Source organism: Lutjanus erythropterus, chromosome 3 (genome assembly GCF_056507025.1).
Source record: "Lutjanus erythropterus isolate fLutEry1 chromosome 3, fLutEry1.hap2, whole genome shotgun sequence".
NCBI classification, from domain to species: Eukaryota; Metazoa; Chordata; class Actinopteri; order Lutjaniformes; family Lutjanidae; genus Lutjanus; species Lutjanus erythropterus.
Genome location: NC_139319.1, coordinates 23,795,344 through 23,814,310, shown reverse-complemented (window position 1 = coordinate 23,814,310; position 18,967 = coordinate 23,795,344). Strand labels below are relative to the sequence as shown.

At 38.7% G+C, this 18,967-nt stretch overlaps 3 protein-coding genes across 4 annotated transcripts; 2 read left to right on the top strand and 1 right to left on the bottom strand.

Moving 5' to 3' along the window:
- Positions 1-2,308: 2,308 nt before the first annotated feature.
- On the top strand, positions 2,309-6,315 carry LOC146330048 (OCIA domain-containing protein 1). The gene is made up of 8 exons (XM_084715499.1): positions 2,309-2,493; positions 2,734-2,818; positions 2,924-2,977; positions 4,472-4,519; positions 4,994-5,123; positions 5,217-5,362; positions 5,826-5,993; positions 6,123-6,315. Exons 1-8 carry the CDS (start codon positions 2,440-2,442, stop codon positions 6,155-6,157), a joined length of 720 nt encoding a protein of 239 aa, XP_084571625.1. The 5' UTR covers positions 2,309-2,439; the 3' UTR covers positions 6,158-6,315.
- A 1,055-nt stretch (positions 6,316-7,370) lies between these two features.
- Positions 7,371-9,543, bottom strand: rhbdd2 (rhomboid domain containing 2). The gene is made up of 2 exons (XM_084715498.1): positions 9,496-9,543; positions 7,371-8,847 (listed from the first exon to the last, which is right to left on the bottom strand). Exon 2 carries the CDS (start codon positions 8,791-8,793, stop codon positions 7,984-7,986), a length of 810 nt encoding a protein of 269 aa, XP_084571624.1. The 5' UTR covers positions 8,794-8,847; positions 9,496-9,543; the 3' UTR covers positions 7,371-7,983.
- A 270-nt stretch (positions 9,544-9,813) lies between these two features.
- chic2 (cysteine-rich hydrophobic domain 2) lies at positions 9,814-17,613 on the top strand. 2 transcript variants are annotated; one of them, XM_084715496.1, is made up of 6 exons: positions 9,814-10,321; positions 13,036-13,090; positions 13,319-13,474; positions 13,585-13,641; positions 15,402-15,461; positions 16,213-17,613. In XM_084715496.1, the coding sequence occupies exons 1-6, from the start codon at positions 10,188-10,190 to the stop codon at positions 16,261-16,263; spliced, it is 513 nt and encodes a 170-aa protein (XP_084571622.1). In that variant the 5' UTR covers positions 9,814-10,187; the 3' UTR covers positions 16,264-17,613. The 2 variants fall into 2 exon arrangements, with proteins under 2 accessions (XP_084571622.1, XP_084571623.1); XM_084715497.1 differs by lacking the exon at positions 9,814-10,321 and adding an exon at positions 11,968-12,943 and having other exon boundaries at positions 12,982-13,090.
- Positions 17,614-18,967: the final 1,354 nt, after the last annotated feature.

Genomic DNA, 18,967 nt, shown 5'->3' with positions numbered 1-18,967 from the left:
CCCTGGCAGAGGTTTATCCCGCTAACAGATAGACCACATGGGGGTGGGGGTTGCAGGATGTGCACTGTGTTGTACAGTGTACACTCTGTATGTGGCATGTTCTATTTTGGGCACGCAATGAGATTTTTCTGTGGCAATCTATTGATTCTCTTAATACAGCTACCCATCATTCAATACTTCAAAATATCAATGACCTAAGTTTAGACCTATAAAACTGTTGGTGATGCTGGACTGAGAGGACTTAGAGGAGGACACTGATGCAATGACTTTCCATGGACATTGTGACCTGACAGTTTGAGGTGAGTACAGGAGGGAACTTCAGCATCCTTTTTGACAGACTCAACAGTATACTGCAGTCACTACTGCATCTTTACATCTGAATGAAATGCACAAGTGCCCTTTGTTAGACTGCACTTATCTAGGTCCTAATGAAACACCTCCATGCTTGATATACACACTTTGTTTCTGTTAATTAGACAAATGGTCCCAACCTGGGGCTTTAAGAAAATGTAGACCAGGGGAGAAATATGGAGTGAAATAAATATAATTTATGTATAACCAAACATGAGGTTGCTGATGTGATCATGCTGATCTTTATTTCACTGAAATTCAGCTTGAATCCTTTGCCTCTTCAATTATTGTTATTGATTGAGTGAATAAAAATGGGGGGAGAAGGAGAGTGGACTTTTTTCAGCTTCTGAGGTGGGGCATTCCAGAAAAAGTCTGGGAACCACTGCACTAGATAATCCTCATTGATATTGATTGGTAGATCCCATCTGATGGACTGAACTGCTCTCCATGTGTCCTGCTGCTCTGGTGTGACCTTAGGACATGAATGAACCATAACCCTCCTCTGACATGTACACAGATCATCAGACACGGATCAGTTTTGGTCTAGTGCCTACTGTCATATCATGTTGTTCTCTATCTTAAATATTCATCTTTACCGAGCTTTAAGCACAGCATCAAGGTTTTTTTCTACTTCATGCAAACACATGAAAGAGGCAATCAGAGTCTTCTTTGTCGACCCTTGTGCAAGTGCAACAGCATCATCTAGGCACCATACAGTGCAATTACAACATATATCATTCTGTTCTCATTGGAAACTTTTTTACCTTACAGTGGATACAAATAACTGGATAGTTGTAGTCAATACTAGCTGGCCTATATGGACACAACAAGTAATTTTCTTTCTGACCATCACATGGCTGAATTCTTTGTCATATAACCTGGTATGCTTTTGGTTTTCATTAGGTTTCTTTTCATCTGTACTGTGTCCTCCTACCTGCTTTGATTTTTTTTTTTTTTTAAAAAGTGTTTGTTTTGTGTGCTTTTGTCTTGTTTGTTTCTTTTAATACATAACACAAAACTGTATAGATTTTGCTGATGTGATGCAAAGTAAATTGCACGTTACATTAGCACAAACACAGGCTATGCATGAAGTTAAAAAACAACATAATCAATAATAAATAATTGAATGAATAAATGCAAAAATAAATGATTAGATAAATAAATAAATTAATATATATACATATTGGGGATTAAAACACTGTGCCTGTATTTTACGTGAATTTCCTTCATAGCCATTAAGTTAAAAAAAAGATATTTAATGAATGTATTTATTCATTTATTTATTTATTTAAATAAAAAGTGAGTATAATTACATTCAAAAGCCTCCAACTCCAGTTGTGCAACTCTAACAGCAATTATGTATGCATTACATATGAGTATATGAGTCTATTCTGCAGGTATAAGTGTGAAAAAATGAATACAATATATTATATATGTGTGCATCGTAGATGTGCAATTTATGTACTAGACACACACTAACTGGTAACTATACAATACTCTGAAATATATATAAAACTGGAAAACAATACTACCATGATATAGACACACACTGTATGACAGTAATATGACATTATTATACAATTAACATAATGAAATTTAATGTATCAATTAATTGATATTAATATAATGTTACATAGAACTACTGTCTTTCCATGTAATATACCAAAAAGAATTTTTCCATAATTATGTTGGGATAATTCGTCATTTTTGTCACAACCACCAGAGGACGTAGTTCTGCATATTATTACCTTACCTGCAACTGTCCTGAACTTTCAGAATAAAAGATCCAGTTTAAAGCTCAATTGTCTAATGTCATTTTTGGGACTTTCTAATAAACAAAACAAATAAAATCTAATGTATTATTAGATTGCTGTATTTAGCTGGTTGCTATCGAGCAGTAATTAAAACAACAATTTTCTCACTACAAAATAAATGCCACTTTTTATATTACTTCCGGGTTAGGTCCGTGTCAGCCAACGTTAGAGCAATGACATTGTACCAAACAGAGAAGTCAGACCTCCAAGTGGCTTGTAGTTTGTTATTTCACATGCTTTGAAAGATTAAATTATCACCGATAAATCTGTCAACATGTCATCGACCACCACAGGTTTTCCGGATGATCGGCAGCACAGAGGAGGACAGGTAAACACACCGAGACACACACATTTTCAGACGAGATGCTAACCTGTTAGCTGGCTAACGTTAACTTTGTATGAACTGCAGGTAGTAACTGAAGCGTGGTTTACTATGTGCTGTTTAAATCTCATTAGTTTGTCTGTGTGTCTTGACTATAAGTCGCTAAGTCTAATAAGTTAACGCTGTGTGTGTGTGTGTGTGTGTGTGTGTGTGTGTGTGTGTGTGTGTGTGTGTGTGTGTGTGCAGGCACCAGTGGGTTTGGAGTACATCCCCACAGAAGAGGAGAGGAGGGTGTTCAGAGAGTGCAACCAGGAGAGCTTCTGGTACAGGTGTAAGTTTTTGTCTTTCACATACAGCTCAGATTAAAAATATCATGTTATGGTTTGTTTTTTTCTTGTTGCACAGATGTCTGATATCAACATGCTTTCCTTCACAGCGGTGCCCTTCTCTGTGGTCAGCATGGCTCTCACTCAGGCTCTAGTTGCCAAAGGTAACACTATGCAATAATAACCCTAGGCAAAAATGGATGCACTGATGGTGATTTTTGTGGCTGTTTTTGTTGTTATTTATTACTCATTTTGAGTCAGGGAACCAAAGAAGTCTTGATTTTAAAACATATGCCACTTGTTACCCTTTGGCATCATACCAGAATAGTGTCCAGCCAGTGGCTTCCTCTTTGAAACAGGAGCTTGGTTTACCAGCTACTGTTGTCCCAGTCCAACCACAAAAGACCAGCAGCGCAAAATTGATGTGACACAACAGATAAACAGTCACTGCCATAGCTGAATTAGGACTGGGCGATATAGAGATATTATATCGATATTGTGTATGAGACTTATATCTTATCTTATCTGATATCGTCTTAGATTTTGGATATTATTATATCGTGATGTGGCATAAGTGTTTTCTTTTCCTGGTTTTAAGACTGCATTATAGTAAGGGGATGTCATTTTCTGAACTGTTTCAGACTGTTATAGCTGTTCTTTAATTTGCCTTTATCCTCTTAGTCATTCTATATGCATTACTGATGATTATTTATTTTTTTTAAAAAACCCATTATATTAATATTTTATGAGAGCAGTAATAGTCACCCATACCATATTGCAATGTCAATAAATATCAATAGTGAGGTATTTGGTCAAAAATGATGTCACTGATATTGATTTTGTCCAAATCACCCTGTCCAACTATAAAATCATCATATGTTTGTGCTATTTGAGTGTTTATGGCATGTTATTTTAGATAAAATATGTATTATTGAGACATACAGGTACATCATATATTCCAGAATAGACTAAAAATATTGAGATATTTATGAGCCTCATGCCCAGCCCTATGCTGAAACAACTGGTACTCTTTACATCATGCGCACAGTGACACAGACAATAATGACACTGCCATATTCAGTGATATTCACTGGTCACTGCTATGCGTGCTAGCATAACATCGGTATTTATAAGAGGAGCAATGGACGAACAAGATAAGGAGAAGAGAGACAAGTCTACACAGAAGCAGTAAGCAGCTAACTGTGTTGCCAAACAACAGTACTTTCCAGCCTTTGAGGCTAGCATTAGCTAACATACTACTTTTAACAGATATTGAAACTGACTCTTGTCTTGACTCCAGTTCTCACTGAAAAATAAACAAGCTGTGTTAACACTTTCCTGAAATATTTTTTGTCCAGACTCATTTTGACTTTTGTTTTTTTCTTACTGTAAAGCCGCCCTACAACAAACTGTTGCACCATTCTCTCTTTCTCTCTCTCTCTCTCTCTCTCTCTCTCTCTCTCTCTCTCTCTCATTTTCATGCCATTCTTCTAAAATGTTGTAGTCAATTGTATTATGAAAATATAATTTGATTTTCTATTAAACAGAAGTTACAAAAATGTTTCTGTAAGCTATCAATTATAGTTCTTAGAGAGAAAGAAATCCAGAATAATCACATGTTGAACATTAAATTGACCTTGGTCTGGTTTCATTTGTAGGGACTCTGTCTGCATCTCCAAGGTTTGGATCTCTACCCAAAGTTGTCTGTAAGTTCATTTAAGCTTGAAGATGACACATACTGAGTAGATTGTTTTACTTTGCTCACTGCATTGTCTGTCTAATCTGCTACATTGTTCACTGCACACCATACTATCAGTGCCTTCAAACTAATTTGTTCAACAACACCACAACCTACAGCTTCTAAAGGACCAAAAACTGAATACTTCTCTTAAATTATTATAACAAAAAGTTAACATTATGATCTTTATGAAAGATTAGACTGCATTAATTTTAGCTAGGTGTACATAATAAACTGGCAGCTGAGTGCATATGTTATCTAGACTAGAATAAGTGATACACATTTCTGAACTTTTATTAGATGTGTGAAATTAACAGTGTATCCCTACACTCACAGTACTCTTTATATGAAAAAGCAAGTAGTCTTGGCCAAAATCTTGTCACAATTGCTACTGGAGTATAAAAATAAAAAATACTGACATTTAAAATGTTGGTCTCTACAGTTGCTGGCTTCTGTGGCTACCTGGCTGGTAAAATGTCGTACATGAAGACATGTCAGGAGAAGTTCAAGAGGTTGGAGAACTCCCCACTGGGAGAGGCCCTCAGACAGAGGACAGGACTGCCTCCACAATAGTGAGCACCACACACACACACACACTTTATCGTGATACTTGAAGTTTTTATCCAACAACTACCGCTTCACTGTTTTCCTGTTCTCCTCCTCAGTTCCAAGGGCGCTCAGTCAGAGCTGAGTGACCCTGACACTCAGTCATTTGAAACCATGTTCCAGCCAGCAGAAGCCCCCAGCCAGAGAAACTACACCACAGAGTCACCCATACAGATGAGCAGATCAGATGACTTCAACACTCCAGGTACTACAGAGATCTACTGTACACACTTTCTGAAAACAATGTAAAACAAAAAACAGTGTAATAATGACCATTGCTTGAGCGCTGTATTTTGTTTCATGCATCCTGCTGTATATGTTCACCTGAATTCCCTCAGTCACCATTGTGTTTTCTAAAAGACATTTCTCCTGCCAAACTAAATGACAGTAAATCTAAATTAAACCCGTTACTGGCTGGCATAAAATACATACATGCATTATATTATTGTTATAATGTAGAGAATAATGCTTTTGCTGGTTGGATTTTATTGACTGTCCTTCAGCAATTTTTTAGTTGTTTGGAAATCATCATGTTAAAGTGGTTTTATGATCTGTTTAATATGAAATTGCTGCCTTGTGTGAAGCACTCTGTAACATGTTCAGGAAAGTGTCCTATAAATAAAGATTATTATTGTAACCCTCTTCATCTCTTGTCTTGTCCCCATCAGCTTTAGCTGAGACATACGTGGAAGAAGAGGAGCCCAGGAAAAAGGCCATCCTCTATGAGGACCTCAGACTGAAGAACAGGGAGAACTACGAGGTCACGCTCACTCAGAAGGCTGAGACACTACTCAAACCATCACCCGAGAAGGAGCCAAAACGACCTAAAAAAGAGAGTAAGCTGCTACTGCAGGGCTGTGCTGGGTTAAGAGAAGTTTAGGGGCTTATATTTAAATATATGTCTTTAAATTAATCTGTGAAAGACTGACTCAACTTGCTCTCCTTTTATGTCTCTTATGTTACAGCAAAGAACATCTACGGAGACACCTGGGATGAATGAGTCTTTGAAATGAAGATGTAATCTGTGTGGCATCACTGCAGTACAGTGAGCAGCTCGGTGGCCATAATGCTTCAGTGTGATTTAGCCCTTGTATGAGTTTCTCAACAGTAAGTCTTTAGCAAGTCAGTCAATTAAACCAAATTGCACAAAGATTAAAACTGTTCCCTCTCTTTGACAATGACTTGAATCTAATGAAACTTTTTCGTCTTCACCAGCACATCTACATCAACAAAGGAAAAATAAGATTGGACATTTTACTGCCATTAGAACACAACTTGAACGCACACAAGATAGTCTGGTCCCATGCAGCGCTGGTTTCAAAACATGGATGTTCACTTATAACACCATAATATAACTACAACTAAATATTAGTGGTGTCTTCATGATCGCTGAAGAGAAAAGTTATTTTGTCCTAGTCTCAAACAGAAGCATTGGTTTTAGTGGCACGTATAAAAGAGCTGAACCAGTTGATTAATAAGTTGAATATTATTGAAATAACAGTATGGCCAAGTCCAACATCCACATCGCAAGAACGGCAATTTTTTTTAATGTGTCACAACATAAATTATAGATGAAGCATTCTGGTGCTTCAGAGATTCCCCAGCCAACAAATCACCAACATACTTGTTTGTTAGAGGCCCCAGCAAAAGTCATATCATCATTATATTATATATTTTTTTCAGTGACAATGAAATGCAGAAATTAAAGCCCTAATGTATACCAACTAGATTTATAGTTGAACTAATTGAAGGAAACTGCAGATGATTAAAGCTCCTAAACCTTGACTGGAAAAGAAAAATAAATGTTTCATCCTTGTGTCTTAATGTGAAAAATGGACTAAAAGACAGCATATAGGCACAAAACTGATGCCATGGTCCAGTGATCAAAATATATTATTGTAACAATATTCCAAGCTATTTTTATGTCCTAAATCATGCCTGGGGAGGGTCTTTAAGTATATTTAAATACTTTGCACTTAAAATCTCTTAATTCTTAAAACTTTGTAGCAACTTTTTTGAGTTTTGTTAGTATATCTTGAGGCCTGTATTGAATATTTTTTGTTTGATCAGTTTTAACCAGATCAGTTTCTGTTTTTATTCCAAATGAAGACCTGATGGGGTCAAAACATTTCTTTTTTTCTAGTTCAATAATGTTTTGGGAGCTTTAAACCAATATGCATATGTTCACAGTTCATGTGATAAGATTTAATCTGTTATCCTGCACATGATTTAAATACAGGCCAAGATGTTGACACAGCCCTTAAAAAGTTTCTAATATGTAAATCAGGCTTTTTTTTTTCAAGAGACTTTTTAGGTTTTGTACAAATTCATTTACAGAAATACGGTAAGAAATGGTACAAAAGACAGTTTTACAGTAAAATGTAAAAAGGTACAAAAGAAGTAAACTTTTAAATTTATGTACAAAAGTCACCCATAATAGTCAAACATTCAGAGAAATGATGAATATTCCTACATGCTGGCAGACACTCCACAAACACTGTAGAGGCCTACTGTAAAATCAAGCATGTGACACTGTAGACAACACAATCCAATGAGAAGTGATGCTGCAGGTGTTTAACAGTGAATAAATAGAGCAGTATTCAGTGCACAAACTTAGCACCAGCCAAATGTTAGTTAACTTAACAAGTGGCTGGTAGATTTCCTTCACTCACCAGCCAAAAAAACAATGGTAATCTGTTTAGTGATTGGTGAGATTTGAACATTCATTTGCCATTTACCCGCAGACAAAAAACATACTTTTGCATCCTAGTAGTTTTGAGAGCATAAGGCCTATCTGTATAGTTGGAATGTTGTAAAACACTCAAATTAATAACCATGACTATGACCATGACTGTGGTTGTGGCCACAGCTGTGTCCATGACTGTGTCCATGACTGTGTCCATGACTTAGTCCAATGTTTTGTGCTGAACCGTGTCCATGAGTACTGGCAGGAGGTGGTGCTGGTGGATTGGGCAGAGCACTGGTCGAACTCGGCCAGCCTTCGTAGTACTTGCCCGTGGTGTCAGCAGCATTGATGCTGGACAGTGGAGCGTAAGCCTGGACTGGATACGACCCAGGTGCTGGATTGATCTGTGGAAGGAGGGTCTTCCTCCGCTCTTCTGTGGAAGCAGGGACAAACATACCCCTGCTGATTCTCCTCAGCAACCTGAAAGGCATCATCTTCTCCAGCACTCCCGCCCTGGCCTCAGACAAGTCCACACGAGAGAACCATCCTTTCCCAAACATCACCCCAACCAGGATGGCTATGATGTTACAGGGGAGCACACTGTGAGGGACGAGAGCGGTGGTGATGAGGAGTAACACCCAGGGGAGAGCCATGGTGGGGAAACTTACTCCACACAGGAACCCTCTAGCCATTTTTGTGTGCATGGTAGTTAGAGCCACACATGCCAGGGACACAGGGAGCAGACCCTCTGTGGGACTTTGGTTGCTGCTTTCTGCTTGCATGAGATCTACGAAGCTGTAAAAGAAGCCTGTGGTGGTGGACAGCAGCAGGAACAGGAACAGGAAGCGGACCGTACCAAAGCCCTTCTCCAAACTGCCACCGAGAAATGACAGGGCCATGATGCTCAGGAGGAGCTGAACAGAGGTTTGGTGGTAAAAAGGGTACGTCATGAGTCTGTGGAGGTGTCCATCTTGAAAAACAGAGGCACCGACACTGAGGATACCCTGGGTGAAGTTGAAATATGTTTGGATTCCAAACAAAGCACACGATAAAAGTACCACTGTTAAAACACCGCTTGTAGGGACAGGAGCCACGTCTTTGAAAATCTGAAAGATCATTTTCAAGTGCTCGGTTCGTGCCATCTTGCCAAATAACTTCCTCCACTGCAAATAAACTGAAACAAAAAGTTGACCAGGTAACCGACTGTGGTTCAGTTGTTTTCACTCTTAACAGGAAATAACGTTACTATCCTATTCAGACTGCTTTTAGCTGATAGCTACTTTAAACCTCTCGGGTTGCTGTAGACGTTCATGTATGAATTTCACGTTTAGAGTCATCGAGAGATCATTTTACAGCATCACTTACATGACTTGCTTAATCGCAATTGACGGAAGTATCTTTCACGCAGCGTTTAAGGCTAGTCTGAGCACCGACAGACAACTTCTGCTCAAACCCTTCAAAAGAAAACACGCATTGACACACCATGTCAAAATTTGTGTGAAAGTCACAATAACTGTGCAGAAAATTAATGTATGTAAGCTACATGTGAATCAGGATTACAAAACGCAGATTTCCACATCCTGTAGGATTAAAAGGAAGGCTAAATGTAAGTTCTTGCCACTGTTCATGTCGTAATTTGAAGGTGAATTTACCCAACTTCCGGTTTGGCTTTCTTCATTCACCTCAAGAGGTACCTTGTAATAAATAAATAAATAAAATGTATAATATATATTTAAGTTTAAAGAATTAAGAATTTTGGAATTCTAAGTGAACTGTCCATTTTAACAAAAACGGTTACCGTTTCAGGTTGAGCTGTGTACTAAGTACAATTTTACAATTGTTACTGTGTAGAAGGGAACCTTTGATTTGTCAAACTCTCGCGATACTTGTATGCGTTTAAGTTTCTATTTCGTGCACCTTGTACAAATTAATAATACTTAATAATAGTTTATAATGCGACAACGCTGTTGTTAAAGTCTGAGTAGGTTTAGAGGTAGAGAACACTAAGGGGAAAGATAATGGTTTGGGTTTAAAACACTCTCGCGAGATCTTTCTAGGGTTCCCTTCTACACACAACCATTTGGGTCTGAAAAAAAAAAAAATCGAACGTAAGCACGTCTGTCCCCCTTCCGGTGTCGTACAGTTACTGCGGCGGATGTTGATGTTTTGTTTCGGAGCTGCTGAACTGAACGATGTGAAGTGTATCGTCTCCCGGACGGGCTGAAATTTTGTGTGGTTGTTTTCACGGCTCTCTTTGTACTCTTTTCTCGGTAAGGTTTCGCTGTTCGTCGGCATCGTGTCTCTCCCGGTGTCTGTCCCGGGAAGCGCGAGGCCGAGCCGTGCGATGATGGAGGACTTTGATGAGATCTACGAAGAGGAGGAGGAGGAAGAGGAGGACGAGGACAGGGCCGCGGAGGAGCAGCTTCTCAAGTACGCTCCGGACCCGGTGGTGGTGCGAGGGTCCGGCCACGTCACTGTGTAAGCAACGGGCGACGGTTACGGGAACAGAGAGAGGAGTCTACCGTTAACGGGAAATGACTAGCTGCTGCGGTCTCCGTGGGTAACTGGCTGCTAGCTGAGTTAGCCATCGCTTGTGACCTAGCGCAGCGCAGCCAGCTGGCTGCTAAGTTAGCATCGAGCTAACTGTACGAGCAGACGAGGAGTGGCTGATTAAACTTTCGATTTAGCATAAACAGCGTTACATGGCCTAATAAATATGTACCTTGTATCTATAATAATAATAATGACAATAATAATATTTGTACAGCACCTTTCAAACTTAAGAACAAAGTGCTTTGCATGTTAAAAGATTTACTTAACAAGAATTAACGCTAACAAAACAAACCCTCAAATTCCTACACCATTAAATACAGAATTAGGAGCATTAGAGCAAACTATCTAAAACCCCTGGGCTGGTACATAGACGAAGTGCAAAGTGAAAAGAAGAAATAAGTTCAGATATCAGAGTACAGTATGGATAGAAAAATTAAGTTCATACAAAGCATGTACAATTCAAGTAAAATTCATGTAAGGTAATGACATAAACTATATGTGAGCTAAGGTTTTATATACTGTATGACTGCTGATAAAATAACATTTGAAAAAAAACATTTAGAACAGATGAAAGTGCAAAGTACATGAAATAAGTAAATAAAATAGTACAATGACATGATTATGGAATGTAAAACATGATTGTATACAACGTAATGTGATGTATTGTTAATGTTAGCAATTTTCAAGTCAAGATTGTTTGTCCCTGTTATTGGTTCTACAATTTCGGGACTGAAACACAAGATCAGACTCCCTTCATTATGTCAGATTTTGCTAAATCATGCCTGTAAATTTGAATTTAATCCTAAAATTATTAACTGGTTCATATGACTAAATTGTTCCCCCAGTATGTTAGTGAGAGACAATCTCTGTCCAACAAGATATCAACATAAAGTCGTTGTAACAGTAGGAATTGAATTTACTGGATGTTGTGTCCAGTCCAGTCAGACAGTGAAGAGCCCTCAGAGGGTTAGCTGGAGGCTTAAAGCAGTGTGTTAACAGTAAGTAAACTTAGAGATACTCCAACAAAACAAAACAAGACAAAAAAAAATAAATAAATAAATAAAAAATATACTAAATTAAGATTTCATTGCGGTTTCCTCATTATCAAGCGCTCAGCGAACACCTTGGTTGCTGATTTTCAAGATATTTAATAAAATGTCCCCATATTTTAAAAAACTTCTGTATTTTCCCTTTGGTAGCATAAGTCAGCTTTTCCATGGCTAAGCAGCTAGAGATCCCTTTTAACCAGAGTCCAGCTGTAGGTGCTTCTGTGCTCTTCCAGGTTGTTGCAATACAGTGTTTAGCCTGAAGTGAGCATAAAATAACATTTTTTTATGATAATTTGTTAATTTGAGTAAATAATTATTTACTCAAATTAACAAATTATCATGTTGATTCTGTTCACTGCTCTTTCTCACACCTATTTGATACTAAATTGGTGATGAGGTCCCCTTTATTACTTGTCAGCCACCTTGGCTGCTAGTTACACATGTGCCTGTGTAATGTAACCTAGGATAGACAGTAGCCTTTTTCACACATAGTTCCCAGTTTTCAGACACTGTTAGTTATTTTTTACTATTCATACTCGCTTCTTTCGGTAACATTTCAGTCTTGCACTTTTTCACACAAAGTAATGCTGGAATAGACAGGGCAAAGGCCAGTCCAGTAGACAGTGGTAATCAGGCACCTAGTTATATTTAAATGTGGGGGTGCAAGATTAGTGACAACTGACAGGCAATGGGGGGGGTGTGGCAGGGAATTTTAATTTAATTTAATTGTAACATAGCCTTCATTCATGATGGCAAATGAAGCTGCTCTTTGACTGAAATTCAGTTTATATTCAACAGCTCTAAGAAAAAAGATGTGTTTTTCGTTGTGTTTTGTACCTTCAGCAGTGAGTGGCAGATACAATTAGCAGAGTGTACATAATGCATATTTATCGGGTGTCTTTCTGTCTTCCCTGAGTCTGCACTGTCAGAACGATGTAACCCTTTATGAGTTTGTCCCTGCAGTGTTACTGCTTTCATTCATAACTCTGCCATACAGGCATTTTCCCTGAAATGTTACTAGGTTTTGAAGGAAAGTGGAGATACAGATTTCCCTGGATATCAATTCCTGGCCCAATTAACACATGACCCCATGCAGGAAATGTTTCTTAACATTTAATGGATAGACTGCATTTGTGAAAGGGGTTAGAGAAAGGTATTGAGTCATCAGCGGTCTCAATGGGCTCTTTCTGTATATTACACCTTTACTTTGATGCAGGACCAAGGTACAAAGATTTACTTGGGGTTTTGAGTGTCTAACACAACTATCTATCATCTTAAACATCTCTTACATATTTTATATTAAATATCACTTTGTTTCTGTTACAACACTATAACAATGTGTCTTTGTTATGGGGCTTCCTTGAAAACAATATGGTACATCTCAGGAGGTTTATCCTGACGCATATTCAATTTGAACAGTAATAAGTTACTCATGATACCTGCTTGGCTCAGCAGTTTCACCTTTTACTAAATGGAGTAAAATGTTGTCTCACAGGAGGCCTGGATATAAAGTTGATTATTAATTATTATTAAGAGAGATAATGTCTGCTTATATATAATAATCTACTCCTTTTCCCCTCACTCCCTCAGGTTTGGGCTTAGTAACAAATTTGAGTCAGAATTTCCTTCAGCACTTACGGGAAAGGTAAGTGTTTTGTTGTTATTAGTACATATTAACTATGACATTTGCATCACAACAAGATTTACCCTATATTCTTGACAACAGTCAACATATATTACTTAATTTTATTATTAAAATTGCTACAAAACACAGCTTACTTTTCTGTGGTACAGATTAAATGCAGCATTCCAACCTGTCATCTAAGATTAGATGTTAATACATTAACTATATAACATCTGTTCACTTCTTCAGGTGGCACCAGAGGAATTCAAAGCCAGTATCAACCGTGTAAACAGCTGCCTGAGAAAGACGCTGCCAGTGAATGTGCGGTGGCTCCTGTGTGGCTGCCTCTGCTGCTGTTGCACACTGGGCTTCAGTTTGTGGCCTGTCATCTGCCTCAGCAAGAGGGTGAGATACTCATGCATGTTGCATCACAAAAAAAAAAAAAGGAAAAGGTCAATGTGTTGATTATGTGGAAATTTTTTGAATATCATCTAATGCCACTGTTGGCCTTCCAGACAAGAAGATCTATAGAGAAACTTCTGGAGTGGGAGAACAGCAGACTTTACCACAAGGTGAGGAATGAAAGCATGAATATGTGTGTATAAATAGTAGGGCTGAAACAATACCTCGAGTAACTCAAGTAATTCGATTGCAAAAATGCCTTGAGGCTAATTTTTTGCCTCGGAGCCTCATTTAAATAAACACCTGTGTTTCACACATAGGGGTGGGGAGTGCAATTTGGTATTAAACAGCTGAATTATTTAAGACCAGAGTATTGATAAGCTCTGACGTATAAGTTTTGATGTACTTTGTTATCACAGGGCTTCAGCACCTCTCCTCTTTTAAGTCAATGCAAGCTACTCCATACGTATACATACAGTACACACAGAGCGAGGTCATTGCATTTCCCTTACTGACTTTTTTCAACTGCAGGATGTTTTATAAAGTCACTCCACTTATAAATTCACCTGCAATTCAGTTTTCACAGCAGCAGAGAAGCTGCATGTGGAAGAGACTTGTTCTTAATGACAGAGTTCATTAAAGTAGTCCAAACTAATGTCATGGTGAATGACATCGACACCAACCAGCTGCACTTATAAGATTAAACAACTGTATGAGGAGGCCTATATATTAAACAGGAGAGTCTGTGTTTCTCCGTCAGAAACTGTCAGACCTTCTCAGAGCAGAGTGAACAGGTGAGGGAGGGGGAGGAGGACAGAGTGATCACTAATCAATTGCGTCTGCTGTTGGCCTCTTGGACTGATTAGAAAAATAAAAAGGCCAAAATTGGTCACAAACTATACCTGGGTGTCCACACAAATAAAGTCACTGTGTGTGAAACACTGCAGAGTATAACATCATGCTGTCATTAGTTTGACAGAGACACAGAGAGGGTAGTACCTAAAAGGGAACCCTAGACCCGCAAAAGATCGCGCAAGTTTGAGTATTTTACCAGAAACAACGGATGCAAATCTTGCAAGAGTTTTGCAAATAAAGAGTTCCCTTCTATACATGACCAAGAAAGGTGTGCAGCTCCAAAAGTAGAAAATCATGTTGTGGTGCAGATGTTTTTTATGTGACAGTCCTGTATTCACTGAGCCACAGAGAGTCACTGAAACACTGATCACTGACCTGTTGTGATGGAAAAAGAACTCAGATCCTTTAAAACCACAATGTAAAAATACTTAATTACAAGTAAAAATCTTGCATGTAATTGTTTCCTTTTTTGAAAAATTAAAAACATTTGTATTGTTCTGTAATGGTATTCTTTATGATGTCCTTTATGATGACTAAATACAGACCTTCAAACTCGTAAGAGGAGAAATAGGTGACATGTTGGTAAACCAGTCCCCTGTCCTCTGGAGGTCTGTGGGCATCCTGCTCCTGAAGAAAAATGTTGTGATTTTAACAAGTTAACAAAGCACTCTGGTGACTGTTTTGGTTAAAAGAGTGACCTACATTTTCTGTTTGTGGTTGCAGACATTAATACCTTTACTTTTGTACTTCAGTAAAAAGTACAAAGCAGGGTACTACAGTAACAGTAAAGTTACTTTACTTTGTACTTTTACTTTGGCAATTTATAGTTGTTCATTTAAGAGACCTGTCTTATTTTCTCTTTTGTATGTTACCATAGCTCTTAAATAAAGCAAAAGTAATGTTATAGAAAAAATTGTGGAACACACAATATAACACAAGATAACTTGATTAATCGCCAGAATAATCAATAGATTATTTGATTACTAAAAGAATCGATAGCTGCAGCCCTAATCAATAGTGTACCTTGTAAGGACATGTTATAAAATGTCTGATGTCTGTTGCATTCTGTTTGCAGTTGTGTTTGCATTGGCGACTAAGCAAAAGGAAGTGTGAAACCAACAACATGATGGAATATGTAAGTATCTGTTGTGGTGAGATGATAATACACAATACAGAAAGGCCAGTCAGAGTATTTATTTTAATATTTATTTGATTTATTTGTATAGGGACAAGTATGTTGCATAAACCAATGCCGTAGTTAAAAACAAGTATATCTCTGTATTATGAGGAAAGATTGTATTACTGGAAATATATCATGCAATCATTTTGTCCTCCATGGCAACATTTCCAGGGCCAACAGCAGAATGATGATGTTCACGTTACATAGGAATCTGCAGTGGAATGTGTGACTGAATATGTTTGATTGTTCCATGCAGTTCAGTGCCACAGCCCTCTGCGTCAGGACCCTGGCAGAGTAATGATGTGCAGACTGCAGTTACAACAGAATAGATCAAGCAGACTGGGTCATAAAAATAAACATTTTGGTTAATAGTGGATGTATAGCAGGTGGGAAATAGGTTGAAGAGTCTCCCCATTAAGAGAGACGCAGTTTCCTTAATTATTTCATTGTTTCCTCTCGAGAGTTTCCTCTGTCCTGTCAAGTTTCTAAATGCAGTTTTTAGTTGTCCTGCTTTGGCCCACAATATTAGCTACTGTGACACCACTGCATATATGGGAGTGTTTAAAATGACTGAAAGTAGTCTCTCCAATCATATCAGTAAATCATTAAAGAAAACACTTCTACAACAATAAATCTGATATTGCTATAAAGTCTTATAAAATCTGAATTATCTCACAGTAACAGATTTTTCTCTTGTCCCCTGCAGGTAATCCTAATAGAGTTCTTACCTAAGATCCCCATCTTCAGACCGGACTAGCCTGACTCTGCGGCTGATCTCAAACCTCCACTGCTGCATCACAATGGTTGTCAAGCCCCAGAATAATTACCCTTCCCCAAATACTCCCAATTCTTTTGTTTACAGGGTAGCATTGATCCTCCCCCGTTTTCCCATACATAGCTTTTTTCCTACACCCTTGTTTACAAATCCAGCAAATTCAACACTCAGAAACTTTTGGAGTGAATTCACCCTTGAACCATGACCTTAGGGGCGAGCTGGCACACTGTCAAGCCATGTTGACCGGCACCAGCCTGCGTGATGTCAGGGGAGCACCAGCCATGGGCAGCATTATGAATTTTGGACCCAAAGCTGGAGACTGGACTCTCAAATTGTGAGATACAACTGGAATTTTATCACGTGTATGTTCCCTAATGTAAGCACATGGCACAGTCAGACCATGATGAAACACTTTCACATTACCTACTGTCACCCGCCAACTTCAGCCGCAAACAAAAAAAAAAAAAAGAATTACACCCCAGTGCTTTTGTAACAGTTGGTTTGGTGCTCAAACTGTAGGTCATTTCTAGAGGCTGTGGAGGCAACAAACATGGAACTCCAAAGGAACCTTCATCCAAATCAACTCTGCAGCAGCCAGCCGAGTCTTACAGGAACATGTCGGGCCAGTGGCCAGAACATCGGAACTCAATAATGTCACTCATCTTATTGACTACCAGACATCCTTATCCCCTCGCCTCCTTTCATATCTCTGCACACTTCACTGTGCATCATCCTAACCCAGAGACAATCACACACTCTGACTGTACTCTCCGTGGTATGAATGGGTCTTTATGCCACATAGTTTACCTGGGACAGTTTGTTTTCAACGTTATGTGTGTCCAGGTGATGGGCTGGCTGCCTAGCAACTACTTCTGAGTCACAGTGGAACAAGTAACCTGGAAAGAAAGCCACTGGTGATGAAGAGAAGAAACCTTTTTTTTCTCTCTTTTTTTTTTAGTATCTCAAATTTTGTTAACTGTTTTGAAAGAGAGGCAGTCAATGCTCGCAAAACTGTTCGCTGTTGTGTGTGCGTGTCTATGTGTGTCTGAGAGAGAAACAAGCAAAAAAAAAAGAGACAAATCAGACATGAAGAGATACTCTTTACTCTGTAAAGCAGGGTTCTTTCTGTGACGCATTTCTTTTTGCCATAACCGATCTTTGTTACTTTTGTTGTAGTTATTTATAAATGCGTGAGTGCACATATAATATGTGCATTTGTGAAATAGGCCTCAGTTGTTTATTTGCAAAGGTATGCCATGGTTGTTTCCTTTTTGTCTTTACGGTCATGTGTCAACACTAAAGCACACAATAGCTTTGTCCTTAACACCTTCACATGGCCTCTCTTCCTTATCTGCTGACCTTGGCTCACTTACATGAGTGTTCAAGTTAAGGATGTGGCTCTGAGAAAGTTCCTCTGTTTTTCACATAATCTAACTCATTCAGAGTTCTGGGGTGACCGGGAGTGTTATAATAATACCAGGGTTGTAATATCATGAAGCAGGGTTACTTAAGTTAGTGTGATAACTGCACAAACCAGACTCCTCCCAAATCAGGAATGTGGACTTAAAGCTGTACTCATCAGTATTTTTATATTAACAATCTAAAATTACTACGTAATGCTCAACGGGTTAGTTATAATTATGAACCTATAGAGAATGATCACCCAGCTGTGCAGTTCTCAGCGCTACGTACTGTGTTAGTATATTTCAGCTCATTGGGGTTTGTTTTTTTTTTTCGGCATGAAGACACGATCAGACAGAGCTGGTCTGGCAGGTTACAAAAGGCGAGGTGTGCTGCCCTGCCTTTTTTGTTGAAGCTTTTGTTTGAAAAAACAGCGAAGCAGTTCGCTTTTTTAAAATTGTTGCAAGGCAACTATGAATCACCTGTTCTTAGCCTAACCTTGAATTTACTGAAATGTACACTCAGATCTGTACCTTTTTATTGTGGTTAGCTAGAAGTTAACATTCTGGTTGGTAGATGAGTAGCTAACTAAATATCTGCATAAAAAATAGACAGGCGGAGGGCACTGGCTCTGATTAAGGGTGACAGGCTGTTTTCAAGTACTGCACTTGACAAGGGGAAACAGATCTGTGTGGGTCGATGAGACCCTCAGAAGGAGAGGAAATTATTACAGGGCTGCACACAGCGAGAGATCGTGAAAGTGAGCTAATGTTAGCTTAATAGCTTAAATGGCTCAAATAAATTAAACTAACTTATCTGAAATCTCAAGTACTGCACAAATTTGCCTCCAGGCTGCTTTTCTGTATTCAAGTCAGAGTAATTATGGTTGGTAGAAACATACAGCTCCAGGTATCAAGCAACAGCCACCAGCAATTTGTCCTCCATGGTTGTTATTTCACCACCACAGTGAGCCCATCTCTTAATTAATCCGGTTGGACAATGGGGAACAAGTGCTGATGACATTGGGCACTCTGCTGCTCTGAGTTGAGGTTTATCCAACTTGAAGTGTTCGGGGCGCTCCTGTAAAAAACACAAGGCACTTGAGACACCCAGGGGTGCATTAGCAGTGTGCATAATGCCAAACTGCCAGTAGAAGACAACCGGAAAAAGATGGCTCTCGCTGCCAAAACTGCACTCTGTCTGATCAGGCGCTTACTGTTCTGGTTCAGTTAGTGTAAAAAAAAAATAGACTTGCATCCATGAGGTGGCCAGAAACACGACTCCA